Here is a 17,523-nt window from a genome sequence, read left to right on the forward strand (position 1 = left end):
AAATCGCTAGAGATGTGCTATTTTCCTTCTTGTTTCAAACGCTCTACCATCATCCCAGTGCCAAAGAAACCCACCATCAAGGAACTGAATGACTACAGACCAGTTGCTCTAACATCTGTAGTCATGAAAACCTTTGAAAGGCTAGTGCTGTCCCACTTGAAAACCATCACAGATCCGCTGTTAGACCCCTTGCAATTTGCATACCAAGCAAATAGATCAACTAATATGGCTCTGCACTACATCCTACAAAATCTTGATTCTCCAAAGACCTACGAAAGGGTCCTCTTTGTAGACTTTAGTTCAGCATTCAATACCATCATTCCAGACATTCTTCTAACTAAGCTAAATCAGCTACAGGTACCTGAACACACTTGTAAGTGGATCACAAGCTTCCTAACAAACAGGAAGCAGCAGGTGAAGCTAAGCAGAATCACATCAGATACCTGTACAATTAGCACAGGGGGCCTCCAAGGCTGTATGCTCTCCCCACTTCTCTCTGTACAGCAATGACTGCATTTCTAACAATCCATCTGTTAAACTACTGAAGTTCGCAGATGACACAACAGTGATCAGTCTCATTCAAGACAATGATGAATTGCATACAGACGGGAGGTTGAACAACTAAATCTCAAATCAACCCAAATCTCAACCAGCAAATGCTCAGTCTTACATATTGGAAAAAAGATGTTTTCTAATATGATTTGATTGCTTATTTGTATCCTATGACTATCATTAAGTGTTGGACCTTATGATTCTTGATGAACGAATCTTTTCTTTTATGTACACTGAGAGCATATGTACCAAGACAAGTTCCTTGTGTGTCTAATCACATTTGGCCAATAAAAAATTCTATTCTATTCTATTCTATTCTATTCTATTCTATTCTATTCTATTCTATTCTATTCTATTCTATTCTATTCTATTCTATTCTAAACAAGTAGATTTTTCATTAAAATATAGTCCTAATGGACATCTATGTGTTCCAAAACAGATACAGGTAGTCCTTGACTTACAATCAAATCCAGAAAGCTGATCGTAAGTTGTAAATTGAGGCACATGACCAAAACTAATTTTCCAGCCTTTTTTGTGGTGGTTTTTAAGCAAGCATAGTGGTTGTTAAGCAAATCCATTTGTATGAATGGGCATTTTTTGACTGGAAACCATCAGAAAGAATTGTGACTAGCAATCACATCACTGCGGAACACCACATGTTGGGAGGGTTGTAATGCTGACCCTCCTGACATGCGATCACATGATTGGGGGGGACCACAACCATTTATGAGGGCTGGAGATTGTTTACAGGCCATAATGCATCCATTCCATTGCTGTCAGAACTTCAAACAGTCATAAATGACCAGTCGTAAATTGAGGACTACTTGCACAATGTTTTGTTACATTTTGTTTTTCTGGTCTTTGGGCAGGAAGTCCAATGTACTTTTAGTTCTGTTTTTCTAGAAGAAACTCTTGGTTGAAAGAACAGAAAGTTCCTGTTTGGAAAACTAGATGGTGTTGGGGCTGATTGATGGTAGCCTAAAACAAAACCATTTACTTTGGTTTGGGCTTTGGAAGGTGTTCTAGTAGACCACCACTTAAGTATGAACCAGCGTATCCTGCAGATGCCAAAAAAGCTAATGCAGTCCTAGCTTCCATCAACAGAGGGATAGTTTCAAGATCATGTGAAGTGATATTGCACCGGCGAGTCCACAGGACTTGCCAGGATAGTCCTACATGTACAGTATTTAACCTAGTTCCCAATCTCAATTCCACTCTCATTTGTTAGAATAATTAACTACACGATTATTCTACTTTGTGGCAAATTGTTATATTTGGAACAAGTATCAAAGCAGCATGCAGGACCAGGGGTACTAAGCAGTCCCATACATCGTTGTTTGTCTAGTTCTCTTATATGATATGCAGATATTTAAAAGAAATAGTCAACACCAGCAAATGCTAGTAACCTAACGTAGAAGAAATGATTAGCTTTCAGTGTCAGACCGATAATATAATATATTTCTTTTCCGCAGTAGCAAGGCTTCTCTATATTTCATCAAATGAGCTCTTTTCATTGGTTACACAAAATAGTATATTTCCTGCCCCTTCTCCATGTAGATATAAAAGTGGGAAATATAATACAAAGGAGTCTGCACTTCATCTAGGCGAGTATAACATTATGTATAAACAGAATTTATTCATCATTGTTTCTCCTTTTTCTCTAAGAAAAATAATATTTCAGACATATTTCCAGGGTGAGATAGGTTGGAAAATTTTGATCTATTGGTTTTATTGTATTTCATAAGGAGAATGTAGATCCAATGTATACCCTTGCCTTGTTTCAGAATGAAGATGATGATATTGGGTCAGATTCCAAACACCAATATTTATCGCAGTTTCTCTGACTACAGTGAGGTAAGAGAGAGATAAAATATATACTTTATTTGCTATAATCATTTTCCATTACCAGCATACCAACAGCTGACAGGTCCAGATAAATTAACTTCAGAAATGATTATGTCAGGCTCGCCCTGAGACAGTGATGAACATGATTAGAAACTATTTTAACTGCATTTCATGAAATGATATACATAACAGTTGACAGCCGCTGAACGAGCAGGAAAAGTAACTTAGAATTTACCCCTATACCCAGGTGCATTGAAAACCTTTTGCACAGTTTTTTTGTTTTTGTTTACATTTATACCCCGCCCTTCTCCGAAGACTCAGGGCGGCTTACAATGTATAAGGCAATAGTCTCATTCTATTTGTATATTTTTTTACAAAGTCAACATTGCCCCCCCAACAATCTGGGTCCTCATTTTACCTACCTTATAAAGGGTGGAAGGCTGAGTCAACCTTGGGCCGGGCTCGAACCTGCAGTAATTGCAGGCTCTGTGTTCTAATAACAGGCTTCTCTATTGCCTGAGCTATCCCGGGAGTTTGAAGTCAAGACTTGGATTTTCTCTTATCTCCAAAGCTCATAATGTTCACTTATGACAGATGTTTGTGTATATTCTCTGCATTCCAGCTCTGCCATTCTAATAAGTCCATCAAGTTCAGTTGGGATTTTTTAGCCACTAACTGAGCCCTGACTCCTATTTTGTTAGGGAATTATATATAATTATCAGGATTATGATTGCTAAAGTAATGTCATCTTTCTTAAAGCAAAATCGTTGCCATCCTGACTCCCTACTGAAAAACATATACTAACAGACTATAATTAATAGTTATCATGTGCACAATTTTCTATCAATTTCTTAACCTAATATCAGCCTTGAAAATATATTTTATTAATGCCAATTGTATTAATTACGTTTGGTTTATGCATTATTTAAATGTGTTTTATGTGCTTAAATGTACCTGGTATTAGATTATGTAAAAGTGAAAAATGATTTTCTATTCAAACTGCCATTTCAAGTCTCAAGGTTGACTCATCCTTCCATCCTTCCGAGGTGGGTAAAATGAGGACCCAGATTGTTGGGCGCAATAGGCTGACTCTGTAAGCCACTTAGAGAGGGCTGTAAAGCACTGCGAAGTAGCATATAAGTGCTACAGCTTCTTCATTAGTAAATAATTTCAAGAAAACTGCTAAAATAGTTACATGCTTAAAACTTAAAATACCTGTTTAGACATTTGTTAAAATATTATCTTTCTATAATAAAATCCTACTAGTGGATTTCTAGAGTCAGCAGTTCATAGTTTGGTTGTTTTTTCACTAGTAGGGACAAGAAAGAATGTCTGTTTGTGTATGGGTCTCTGTGTGTGTATATGTGTGTGTGTGTGTGTGTGTTTCCAAGCACCGATCTTTAGTCAAATTGCCCTCTTGTACCTACAAGAAGGAGATAATAGCATGATACTAAGGGGACATCCATTATGTTAATAATCAAATATAACAGCTTGAGAACACACACTATTGGTTGGAATTCGGGGAAAAAATTCACACCATGTGGTAACATTTTGAAAGGCTCTGCATCTAAAGAGGTTTATTTTGTTTGCTTTTTAGGCCATAGAAATTCAGGGTGTGAAAATATTCCAGTGCTGTGCTTCTATCTCATTTGCAAACATGAAACATTTCAAAAAGTACATTTTGAAAAAGGTAAATTATCCTCTCCCAATAAAGTAGTTCAGAAGCTATGCACCAGAGGTGGTACTCAGCAGGTTCTGACCAGTTCTGGAGAGCTGGTAGTGGAAATTTTGACTAGTTCGGAGAACCAGTAAACACCACCTCTGACTGGCCCCAATCCCATCTATTCTCTGCCTCCTGAGTCCCAGCTGATCAGGAGGAAATGGGGATTTTGCAGTAACCTTCCCCTGAAGTCAGGAGGGAATGGAGATTTTACAGTATCCTTTCCCTGCCACACCCACCTAGCCATGCCCACCAAGCTATGCCCACAGAACCGGTAGTAAAAAAAAAATGAATCCCACCACTGCAATGCACACTTAAAAACAGAAGTCTAACCCTCTTTCTGTTTCAGATGGATATGAAGGCAGTGCCTCTGGATGAAAATGAGATGCGATCCTTGATCTCAGTCAGTATGTCCAGTGTTAAAGGACAGAGCAAAGACTTAAACTGCGCCTGTGTTTGTGACCCACCTGAGCTGTTACCCAGGGTTAGATGCATTTCTTATCTATCTCTGCATGCACATGTGTACTCAAAATCTTTCTTAATTCTTAGACAAGCAACACTGAGGAAAATGCTTTCCACTTTCCACGTGACGTCTCGCCTGGATTATTGCAATGCTCTCTACATGGGGCTCCCCTTGAAGGGCATCCGGAGACTGCAGTTAGTTCAGAATGCATTTCGCGGCTGGTTATAGGGGAGCCCTCGTATGACACCTATCCTGCAGACTGCACTGGCTACCTGTGGCCTTCGGTGCGCTTCAAGGTTTTGGTAACCACCTTTAAAGCGCTCCATGGCATAGGGGGCTACTACGGACCGTCTACTGCTACCGGATACCTCTCACCGGCCGTGCGCTCTCACAGAGAGGACTCCTCAGGGTGCCGTCAGCTAGACAGTGCCGTCTGGCGTCGCCCAGGGGAAGGGCCTTCTCTGTGGGGGCTCCCACCCTTTGGAACGAACTCCCCCCAGAACTCCGCCAGCTTCCAGACCTCCGTACCTTCCGTCGCGAGCTTAAAACACACCTATTTATCTATCTGTGGACTGGACTAGTTTTTTTTAAATTTTCTAATTTTAAATTTTTAAATTTTATAGGGGTTTTAATTGGTTTTAATATCTATATTATTTTAATAATCAGGCTTTTTGAATATGTTTTCTTAATGGTTTCTTAATTTGTATATATATGCTGTTTTATTTGCCTGTGAACCGCCCTGAGTCCTTCGGGAGATAGGGCGGTATATAAATTTGAATAAATAAATAAATAAATAAATAAATACTTTCTTACACTTACAGCCTACAGCAACAGGCCATAAAATATTTCTCTTCTTTATTTATTAATCAAATGTGTATAGCAGCTCATGTCACAAAAAGTGACTGTGGGAGGTGTACAACACTCAAATAAAAAATATATAAAACAACAGGTATAAAAATTGCAACAATCCACATTAAAAGATAAATATTATAAAAACAATATACAAACTTTAAACAGAGGATAAAAATGATCACCTCAGCAATGGAACCATCTAACCATATCTCCATTTCTCTGGGAAATGATCACCAAGCCTGATCACATAACCAAGTCTTTAGGGACTTATAGAATGTCAAAAGGGACGGAGCTAATCTGATCTAATTTTGGGGAGAACAACCATAAAGTGACATAAGGCAACAGCAGGGGAGACACATGTCCTTGGACCCACTAAATGTAGGTCTCTAGCTGATGATATCCACAGCAGTCCTTCTCTGCCAGGTCTAATGGGGTAGGCTGATGTAACTGGGGAGATGTGGTTCCTCAGATAGCCATGAAGGGCTTTAAAGTTTAAAACCAGCACCTTCATTTGGATCTGGAAGCAAACTGGCAACCAATGCAACTCATGAGACAGAGGTATAAGATGTGCTATTCTAGGAGTGCAATAATTGTCCCTGGCATTACATTCTCTACCAGTTGAAGCTTTTGGGTACTCTTTAAAGGCAGCCCCATATAGAGTACACTGCAGTAGTCCAATCTGGAGGTGACTAGGCCATGAATAACTGTAAACAGTTGAATGAGCAGGTGAAGTCTGAAATCTGTAAGCAAGGCCTGCCAATCCAGGAACAAGCACAACTGTGCAGAAGATGACGTAATACATGCCAGGTTGGCTTTTTTATCAACAATGAAATCCTGAATGAGGGAGGCCTTATTATAGACTAATCTGGTACCAGTAGCCGGAGGCCAGGACTACTGACAGTCCATTGAGATCAAAGACCTGAACTGCAGAATTTAGCCTACCATTTCCTCCACAGAATAATTCATACATTGCCTAAAGTGTGATTTTGCTAATGATCTTCAAAGCAAACCTAACCCACTTTTGCATGGTATGTGGAATGTGAAAGGAAGATAGTGTTCTGATGAATCCAGATACCTGGCACCTGCCACTTCTAAGAATTATTTCTCAGTAGAATGGAATTAGTATGGATCACTTAATGGCTCCTGTACATTTTTTCTCCAGTCAGGAACATGATAGAGGACTGGAAAGACTTCATATAATTCTTCATCCTTCCCATCTTACCCCTTACCATTCCACATTTTTCTTGGTAATAAGAAAGCAGGAAGGAATTCTAATGTTAGACTTCCTCCCAAAAATTAAAACTCTTTCTCCAATATCTAAGGGAGAACTGGGAGAACTCTTGTAAGTGAAATGATAAATATGACATTATTAAGAGTGGCCTAAAGTGCAAGCATATGAAAATGATGAGTCTGTAAAGAGCAATAGGAAATACAATATAATTTTCAGTGTCACCCCATTCTCTTCTAGAATCTCTTATCTCTCTTGAATTCTAGGTACCCTATAGAGAGAAACTTCTAAAGCGAGTTCCTATTGCTAATGAAACATTCTCTGCTTCTTCTTTGGCCTTGGTACGTTGGACAAGAAACCCTTCTGATATACAATACTTCCAATCTCCAGGAAGAGAAAGGCCGTATAGCTATGTAAAGAGGAAGGAGGATCTGAATAACATGTGGTTTTCATCAGACCCTCGTTTAACAAGGTCTACAACTCAGTTGTATACACTTGACTCAAAGTATGCAATGCATATAATTCACACTATTGTTTTAGACTTTAGCATGGTGCACTTTGTTGATTTACAAGCTTCTTGTTTATTACGGGAGGTAAGTCTCTTGTATTGTTTTAGAATTTTATTAACCCAAAACTTTGATTTAGTATATATATATGTGTGTGTGTGATAGACTCTATTTGGAATTTATAAGTGGATATCTAATAAGCAAGATCAACTACAAGCAAGGACCTCAAGGCTTCATAAGGGACTCAAGACCTAGCTCTGCCAGCTGGTTTGGGGCCCTAATGGGAGAACAGCACAGTGGAGGTGGTTGATCGAGTAATTACAGATCCCACCTTCCTCCACTCCGTTCCCACCCATTCCATGTGTCATCTGATTTTAATATTTAGCTTTAATTTAATTTATAAATACATTATTATGACTGTAAGCCACCCAGAGTTACTCTGTGGTAAGATGAGCGGCCAATAAATTTTATAATAAAATAAATAAATAAATAAATGCAAGCAGTACAATCTAATATAATCAGTATATTTATTTTTACAGTTCCTTCATCTATATAGTATTTTTCTTGCAGCAGTAATATATAGCCTTCCAATTTTGAAGGTTTCTTTTTAAAAGGATGTGGTCTAGTTAGCTAAATATACAATAAGTGTTTTGAAATAATGTATTATGAATCTCAGTTAAAATAGAAATCACAAAGGGATGAAGAAACTGGATGAATAATGTGGCCTTCCAGGTATATACAAAATTGACACTTCCCTGAAACATTATGACATCTAATTTATAGCATAACATTTTAAAGAATACACATTTTGAAAGGTAGTCTAGTGATACTGATCATATAATTTGATCAGAAAATAAATAACAAGAGAAACACGAAAGGGTTGGTTTATTTTTCTCTACAAAACAGAAGTCCCACAGTGCGAATGAATTTTCATGTTTAGATATCACAGAATATAAAATTCTGGCTGTGATACCCATGTCAGCCTAAAGCAAGAAATGTGATACATTTTATGCAGGAAGCACACAGTACAGTTTGTCCAAATATGATTACAGATGTGAACCTAATGCATAATTTGAGTAGCTAGTCCAGGATGGAGCTACATTGCTTCCTTTTTGATTAGAAAAATGTATGACCTTGATTGGGTCTTATCTACCTCAGTGAAGAAGACATTAGAATCAGGACACTAGGTTTTAGTTAATCCACCAACAGTATCAGTAACCCAATGCACTGCAGGAAACCAAACACAGGAACATCCAATTCCTCCTGTTATCTAGACTGATTATGAAGCCAGTCACCTAGACTACATAGATCTGCCTCACATTTTTATGAAAAATATATTTTCTTTTTAAAGACATACTGTTAAATAAACATATTCAGCACTTCACCAACACACTACTTCTATTTGAACTGTCAGTAGATTTGCATGGATATTTAGTAATCAACTATTGCATCTTACTATCAATAAATGTTAATGATTTGAGATGAGATAAGCTGCCCTGAGATATATTTACCAAATGAACTAAGCTATAGCAAAAATATATTTGCCTTAGACATGTAATATAGATGCATTATTTCTGGACTTCCCGTACATGACATTGTTTACCAAAGAGGTATAAGAATTTATATAACTCCTCCAAATATAAAGAGCATAACTTAAATTCCACCAGATTTTTGGACTGATAATCTGCAAAAGGAAAATTGATTCACCACCATGGAAATACACTTAGCTATCCAAATCCAAGCCATAGGGCTATGCTGGTTGGGAATTGTAGCAGACCTGGTTCCTATGTATCAGCTTGAAGAAGCTCTTTTATCAAACTGTCTCAACCTCTGAAAGGAAATTATTATTAATGATCATACAATGGCTTCCTTTTATAGCTCTGTCATGTCTTTCAGAACATTGGAATCTCAATCCTGATAGCTGCCTGTCATCGTGAGTAATTATCTATATGCAAGATAGACAATAGATAATATAGCACAATTGTGGGCTATAGCATGAACCATTAAATAAATAAATAAATAAATAAATGAATAAATAAATAAATCTCCCTTTTTAAAATCATGCAACCGCACATAATATTTCTGCCTTTTTATCTCACAGCCACCATAATAAAAACTTTTGAAAAGCATGATTTCTTTGACGAATGTGTTACTAAAGCCCGATTCTTTCCTACTCTACATGATGCAATACTCTTTGCTGTGGAGCCAAACCTCTTGGAAGAGATTGTTCCAATGGAAACCCAAAATGAAGCTCCTGAGGATTTGATGGCAGGAATGCATTTAGATGATGAAAAGGTATAACAAAGGTTTTGATAAACGTACCAAATGATTAACCCTGGAAAGCCTTCATTTCAGTCTATGAATTATTGTTGTATTATAGTTACAAGGGGCATCTCAAAGTACTCCCAGTGAAGATGATTTGCAATTCATTTTAGTTATTAGAATTCTAGGATTCTGCTGAGCACTTATTTATTTATTTATTTATTTATTATTTAAACTTATATACCGCCCTATCTCCCAAAGGACTCAGGGCGGTTTACAGGCATATAAAAACATCAATATACAAATTAAAATAATCATTAAAAGACTTATTCTAATGCCAATAATTAATAATACCAATTATTAAAAATAGAAATATAAATATTAAAATCAATTTAAAACCCCTCTAAATTTAAAAATCTAAGCCAGTCCTGCACAGATGAATAAATGAGTCTTGAGCTCGCGACGGAAGGTTCGAAGATCTGGAAGTTGACGGAGTCCTGGGGGGAGTTCGTTCCAGAGGGCGGGAGCCCCCACAGAGAAGGCTCTTTCCCTGGGCGCCGCCAGACGACACTGCCTAGCTGACGGCACCCTGAGAGTCCCTCTCTGTGAGAGCGCACGGGTCGGTGAGAGGTATCTGGTCGCAGTAGGCGGTCCCGTATAACCCGGCCCTATGCCATGGGCGCTTTAAAGGTGGTCACCAAAACCTTGAAGCGCACCCGAAGGCCACAGGTAGCCAGTGCAGCCTGCGCAGGATGGGTGTTATCACGGGAGCCACGAGGGCTCCATCTATCACCAGCGCAGCCGCATTCTGGACTAACTGTAGCCTCCGGATGCCCTTCAAGGAAGCCCCATGTAGAGGCGTTGCAGTAATCCAGGCGAGGCGTCACGAGGCGTGGTGACCGTGCATAGGGCCTCCCGGTCCAGAAAGGCGCAACTGGCGCACCAGGCGAACCTGGTAGAACGCTCTCCTGGAGCGGCCGTCAAATGATCTTCTAGAGACAGCCGTTCATCCAGGAGGGCGCTAAGTTGCGCACCCTCTCCATCGGGGCCAATGACTCGCCACCGATGGTCAGCCGCGGATTTAGCTGACTGTACCGGGGTGCCGGCATCCACAGCCACTCTGTCTTGGAGGATTGAGCTTGAGCCTGTTTCTCCCCATCCAGACCCGTCGGCCTCCAGACACCGGGACAGCACTTGATAATTCGTTGGGGTGGTCCGTGGAAAAGTACAGCTGGGTGTCATCCGCATACAGCTGGTACCTCACACCGAACCCACTGATGATCTCACCCAGCGGCTTCATGTAGATGTTGAACAGAAGGCGAGAGGATCGATCCCCGCGGCACCCCACAAGTGAGGCGCCTCGGGGCCGACCTCTGCCCCTGTCAACACCGACTGCGACGGTCGGAGAGATAGGAGGAGAACCACCGATAAACGGTGCCTCCCACTCCCAATCCTCCAACCGCGCAGCAGGATACCATGGTCGATGGTATCAAAAGCCGCTGAGAGGTCTAATAGGACCAGGGCAGAGGAACAACCCCTATCCCTGGCCCTCCAGAGATCATCCACCAACGCGACCAAAGCCGTCTCCGTGCTGTAACCGGGCGGAAACCGGACTGGAGCAGGTCTAGATAGACAGTTTCATCCAGGTGCAAGGGAAACTGATATGCCACCATACTCTCTACAACCTTCGCCGAGCGGGTTGGAGACCGGACGATAATTACCTAAAACAGCGGGTCAGGAAGGCTTCTTGAGGAGGGCCTCACCACCGCCTCTTTCAAGGCGGCCGGAAAGACACCTCCACCAAGGAAGCGCTCGTAATCGCCTGGAGCCAGCCTCGTGTCACCTCCTGTGTGGCCAGCACCAACCAGGAGGGGCACGGGTCCAGTAAACACGTGGTGGCATTCAGCCTCCCTAACAGCCTGTCCATGTCCTCGGGAGCGACAGGGTCAAACTCATCCCATAAAATGTCACCAAGACCACCCTCAGCCGTCTCACCCGTATCACCGCAATCTTGGTCCAAACCATCCCGAAGCTGAACGATTTTATCGTATAGATAACCGTTAAACTCCTCAGCACGTCCCTGCAACGGGTCATCCCGCTCCCCCTGGTGTAGGAGGGAGCGAGTCACCCGAAACAGGGCGGCTGGGCGGTTATCTGCCGATGCAATGAGGGAGGAGGCGTAGCTACGCCTCGCTTCCCTCAATGCCACTAGGTAAGCCCTAGTATAGGACTTCACTAGTGTCCGATCAGCTTCTGAACGGCTGGACCTCCAGGAACTCTCTAGGCGTCTTCTCCGGCGCTTCATCCCTCTCAGCTCCTCGGAGAACCAAGGAGCCGGTTGGGACCTGCGCCGGGTCAGAGGCCGCAAAGGCACGACACGGTCTAAGGCCCCCGCCGCGGCCCGTTCCCAGGCCGCAACAAGTTCCTCAGCCGAGCCGTGAGCCAGACCCTCAGGAAATGGCCCAAGCTCCGTCCGGAACCCCTCCGGGTCCATCAGGCGCCTGGGACGGAACCAACGTATCGGCTCCGTCTCCCTGCGGTGGTGAATGGCGGTCAGAAAGTCCAGACGAAGGAGAGAGTGATCTGACCATGACAAAGGTTCAGTGACTATTTCCTTTAAGTCCAGATCTCTCGACCACTGACCAGAGACAAAAATCAGGTCCAGAGTGCCACCCCCAATGTGAGTAGGGCCATCAACTACTTGGGTCAGGTCCAAGGCCGTCATGGAAGCCATGAACTCCCGAGCTGCCGTGAACGACGAGCCGGACGATGGCAAGTTAAAGTCCCCCATGACTAAAAGTCTGGGGGTCTCAACTGCCACCCCGGCCAGCACCTCCAGGAGCTCGGGCAGGGCAGCTGTCACGCAGCAAGGAGCCAGGTACGTGATCAGCAAACCCATCTGGCACCTATGACCCCATCTCACAAAGAGGGATTCGCACCCGCAATCTGAGGTACAGTGGTCTCCTCGGCTCTAGACTCTCTCTAATCACAACCGCCACCCCCACCCCTACCCTGAGCCCTCGGCTGATGGAATGCACGGAAACCCGCGGGCACATCTCCACAAGGCACACCCCTTCCGTGCCCAGCCAGGTTTCCGTAACGCCTATAAGGTCCGCAGCGCCCCTGGATAAGGTCATATATTAGGGGCCTTATTAACTACGGACCGCGCGTTGTATAACATCAGCCGCAGGCCCAGGCTCTGGGGTCTTGACCATCCGGGAACGGGAAAGGACGAGGATCGGGCGCGACCGCCAGTAAACATCGGGCGCGCCCCCAGAACGATATGATCCCCTTCCGCCATATCTGCCCCTCCCACTTACCGTGGAAATCGGGCCACCTCACCAACAGGAACGCAATCTCCCCTAACCTCCGAACCTATTAAAGAACCGCCACGAGCACGCGCAAGGACTGGCTCCTCCCGACGGGCTACCCCAACGCCCGCCCTAACCCTCCCACCCCTTAAAAAGCCCTATCTAAAACCCCAAAGGCTCTTTTTTTCGTGATGCCACCTCTGTGGGTCCCAGGACCCGTCATTGAGGCCGGCCCTTGATAATGCGGCGGGCCATTCCTGCAGGCGGGGCACTGCAGGCGCAAGAGTTCTAAGGCAGAATATCGCATAAATAAGTTAAAAGCATAAACAGGAGAGAGAAGACAACGTGAGGTAGCAATGTAATGTCTGGGGTGGCAGGATGTAATGCCAAGTCCAAGTGGATACCCATCTTCCAAATATCTTCAGATGGTGGCTGGCTTAAAGCTGATACAAGATGGTATAAGTCGCAGATGCAGTCTGATAGTAAAAAGTTATTGTGACTCTGTGGAAAGCTCAGTCCTAAAATCCATCCTAATAGAGGTGGTATTCATCTCCCCCGTTCGTGGCGTCACCGAGATTTCCAAAGTGGAAATTGTTATATTGTTCTATTACAGGATTTGTGATTCAGATTTCTTCCTGTCATTGACATAATCTTTTTCAAGATTCTCGCTATCCCTAAATTAAATATGTCAATGATTATTATTATAGTGCTTATCCTTCTGCTGCCAGTCCAGTATGACACTCAGTTGTGTTTCTAGGAAAAACACGATGCATCTAGGAAAAGCCAATGAAAATCCCCCAACCAGAATCTTCCATGGATTTCAACACAGCTGAGATGCTCCCTGTTAAGCTAAATGTACAGAGCAGGATTGTGTGCTCATTTTGCCAATCTGCTGATTTTGCAGTCTCTCTTTGAGGGTTGCACATTCAGGGAAACACTTAAATAGTAAAGGGACACCTATGTATAGTATATTTAATACTGATTATTTAATACTTCTAGAGCAGAGGTCCACAACCTCCGGGCCATGAACCAGGCCCGGTTGGTGACCTGTTGGAAACTGGGCCGCACAGCTGGAGATGAGTGGTGGCCAAGTGAGAGAAACCAAAACCATTCCCCTCTCCCAGTCCATGGAAAAATTGTCTTCCATGAAATGGGTTCCTGGTGCCAAAAGGTTGGAGACTATTGTTCTAGAGCATCCACATCAGGGGTATCAAATTCAATTTCATTGAGGGCCACATCAGGGTGGTGTTTGACAGAGAGAGAGAGAGAGAGAGAGAGAGAGAGAGAGAGTGGCCAGGGGCGTGATCAGGGTGGACATGGCCAGCTCTACGTCACTCATCAAGGCTCCATTTTTGGCCGCGACAGCCTCCTGCAGCCCTTTGCCAGTGAAAATAGAGCTCAGGGAGGCCTCATGTGGCCCTCAGAGAGCTGCAGGAGGCCGTCGCGGCTGAAAACGGAGCCCAGGTGGGCCGCATGTGGCCCTCCCAAGCTCTGTTTTTGATGGCAGAGGCATTGTGATCCTTCGCTGTTTCTAGGGCAGGCCCCTGGGCCAGATCTAAGCACCCTATGGACCAGATCTGGTCCCCGGGCCCTGAGTTTGGCACCCTGCTCTACATGAATGCAGCTACATAGTATTTCTTTATAGCTGCCATACTGAAGTGAAGAGATCGAGAATGAGGGCAGGAAGGAACATTACTGTGTTGTGATACATATATTGCAAAGTATTGCCTTTCCCACTTTTCAGATTTAATCTATGTACAGAACAAACCTATGCAGGATTCATATTGCATGGGAGTAGCATAGGAGAATCTTTTCATGTAAATGTCTATGAAGATTCTCAGTCATCTAGGACATGGTTGTCCCAAAGATGCTTTTTCAAGAGGCAACTGGACTTTCTGTTTTTTTCTTTGAAGACGTTTCGCTTCTCATCCAAGAAGCTTCTTCAGCTCTGACTGGATTCCCCACCATACATGCAGAGCTGAAGAAGCTTCTTGGATGAGAAGCAAAATGTCTTCAAAGAAAAACCAGAAAGTCCAGTTGCCTCTTGAAAAAGCACCTTTGGGACTTTTCACGTAAACTTTCTCAAGCATAATCTAACCACTGACTTTATACTTTTCCTCATAGTGATGGGCTTCTAGCTCAGCTGAAAGCTTTAATGTTATTTATTTTTAAGTAACTGAGAACAGGATCGCTACTTTGGGCTAAATGAATAATGTTATTCCCTTTAAAGGTTGGTTTCTTTCTTAACTAGATCGAGTGAACTAATTAATTTAACTTTGCTAAATGATTCCTTTATTTTTCTGTATTTTGCATAGATAAGATCCTTGTAATATTCAGTTTGGTAGATAAGAAAGATGGATGTATGAGAGTATGTATACATCCATATGTGTGAATTTCTGTATATGTAGGCATTATATATTTGTGTACATTCCAGGATATAAGAAGTTACCACTCTGGGAGAAGTAAGCAATCTGAGAGGAGTCAGCAGTCCAATGGGATCAGAGATGCCCCCACACCCAAAACTGTTCAAAGTGAAACCTACATTGAGGAGCCCATATCTGATCTTTTCCGCACCTTTTCTCTCCAGAGTGACTTAGAGGGTACATCTCATCACCCTATTGAAACATCTCCCCTTGAGGACAATGAAGAGGATCAAGAATGGGAAAGAAAGTGGAATTATTCCAGAGATATGTAAATTATGAGATCTATTCAAATTAGCTAAATAAACAATAGCAAAAATATAATGCAATTAATCTGGACTATGTCTTTTTCCTCCCAGTCCCCTGGGAATAATATTCTAGGTTAAATGGTTAGCCCTTTTTTGTTGACATTATTGCAAAATGATGCAACCTTTATTTAACCAATAATTCATTGAGAGAAAGAATATATATATATTTTAAAAAGTACATTTTGATTAGGCAATGAAATGTACTGTAAAGCTATAAATATGATTTATTTATTTATTTATTTATTCTTTTTACTGTGTATGTTTTCTAGCTTCCCAAAATAAACTTCTTACTTAACTGCATATGTATGGTTTGCAGTTTTAATACTTTAAATAATAAATTTTGGATGTATAAATGCTGCCATATTTTAGAGTCCAAGTTTAGATACCTAGTGTCTAATAAGCAAATACGTTTATTCTTCTAAGCAGTACATTTAGGTCAGGAATATTAAGTTTTACTTCAGATTCAGATAAGAAATATCATTCGAGTTGTCATATATTTGCAGGTCACCATGTTAAAATGTTAACATTCTTGACCATTTAAACAGTTTTATTGTTTAGAATTACAGTACATTCATGCTTTTACATATTGCATTTCTTATATTGAAGCTTGTTTCAAATCCAGTAAGCAAAAGCTACCTGTAAATGTTTTTTAAAGTAGCATTTCACCTCTTCTCCCAACACAATTTTCACTATGGATATAATCTAGCACACTTTGTTAAGCAGTCAAGAATGGGAACTGTCCAGCTCTGACTGACTGTTTTGGCTGCTGCAGACAGATCCCCTTCCCTTCTTCAACGCTAGAAACTGCACACTGTGTCATTTTAACTTGAGATGCGTTAGATATATGTCTCCCAGGGTTTGATCTTTATGAGTAATATCTATTTAACCCTTTCTAAAGCTGTTTTTCTAAAGCAAATTTTATGTGACCACCTTATAAGCATAAATTTAGCATTCCTTGGAAGGTGACTAGTATTGATTGATTTAACAGGGAAAGAGAGCTGTGTTCTTCCATGTGTGGATTGCTGTTAAGAATATAAGAATATAAACACTACCCTGCTGGATTGGACCATTGATCCACTTACTGTTTTTACATTGGCCAATCAACTGTACAAGAAAGCCAACTGAGTCACTGAGTACATTATAGATTTTCTGCTGCTTCAGCAAACAAGGGGCCTCACACAGCTATAACTTTACTGTTTTTATTACTTTGGCGAAAGAGGGCAGTGTAACTGGGCTACTCCAGTCCAACTCTACAATTATACACAAAAAATCCTTCCAGGTGCTGCTAGCTGCAAAAACAAAAATGGATTTACTGTTGGCATTTCCATTACCTTGCAGCTCTGGACAAGGCTGAAGTTCACATGTTATCAGTCATTCCCTCCTGCTTCACTCCAGGCTTCTGTTGGACATGGTTTAGTGTTCTTCCAGAATAATGCTATATGTGTTCAGAAATAACGGAATCAACACAAGCATGAATAACAAATCTGATGGTAACGCAACTGGACTGATCATTGAATACATTCCATGCACCAACATACAATTACCCAATATCTACATATTTTAGGGGAAATAATTATTGTTTTCTATTAGCAGGTGACACTTGAAGGGAGAGAAAGCAAAGCCAGGGCAAGCCACCAATTGATCTCCTTTGGTTTCACATTAAAATGATCGGGACAGCATCAATCACTGGCATTGTGAAAGTGTTAGGATACGGTATGGCAACTGGTACCAAATTTAATCCCAACATAATCTTCTGCTGGTTTAGGGTTTGGGAAATAGCATTGCAATGTGAATCTGGAGATTTGTGAAAACCAATTATATAAAATATAACTTTTTATTTATGTGTGATTCTAGATAATGGCTTATTTAGTAATGGTTAAGTAAGCTATGGCTTAGGGCAGGGCTGTCAAACTCCCAGCCCGTGGGATGGATGCGTCATGTTCATATTTGTCTGCCGAGCTATTACGACTGCGAGGTTCCCCCGCCTCGCAAGAATGGCCCTCCAGGCTATCGAGGGCCTACCTTAACGAAGGGTCTTGGGACCCAGAGAGGTGGC

At 41.9% G+C, this 17,523-nt stretch overlaps 1 protein-coding gene across 1 annotated transcript in view; it reads left to right on the forward strand.

Moving 5' to 3' along the window:
• The window catches only part of SLC26A8 (solute carrier family 26 member 8), a 48,380-nt gene extending 30,857 nt beyond the window's left edge, over positions 1–17,523 (forward strand). The window contains exons 14-20 of the mRNA XM_058176674.1: positions 2,337–2,406; positions 3,995–4,087; positions 4,467–4,601; positions 6,927–7,253; positions 9,045–9,099; positions 9,268–9,461; positions 15,174–17,523. Coding sequence (XP_058032657.1) covers positions 2,337–2,406; positions 3,995–4,087; positions 4,467–4,601; positions 6,927–7,253; positions 9,045–9,099; positions 9,268–9,461; positions 15,174–15,434 — 1,135 coding nt within the window. The 3' untranslated portion in view covers positions 15,435–17,523. The remainder of the gene's footprint in view (positions 1–2,336; positions 2,407–3,994; positions 4,088–4,466; positions 4,602–6,926; positions 7,254–9,044; positions 9,100–9,267; positions 9,462–15,173) is intronic.

Source organism: Ahaetulla prasina, chromosome 3 (genome assembly GCF_028640845.1).
Source record: "Ahaetulla prasina isolate Xishuangbanna chromosome 3, ASM2864084v1, whole genome shotgun sequence".
Taxonomy (NCBI): Eukaryota; Metazoa; Chordata; class Lepidosauria; order Squamata; family Colubridae; genus Ahaetulla; species Ahaetulla prasina.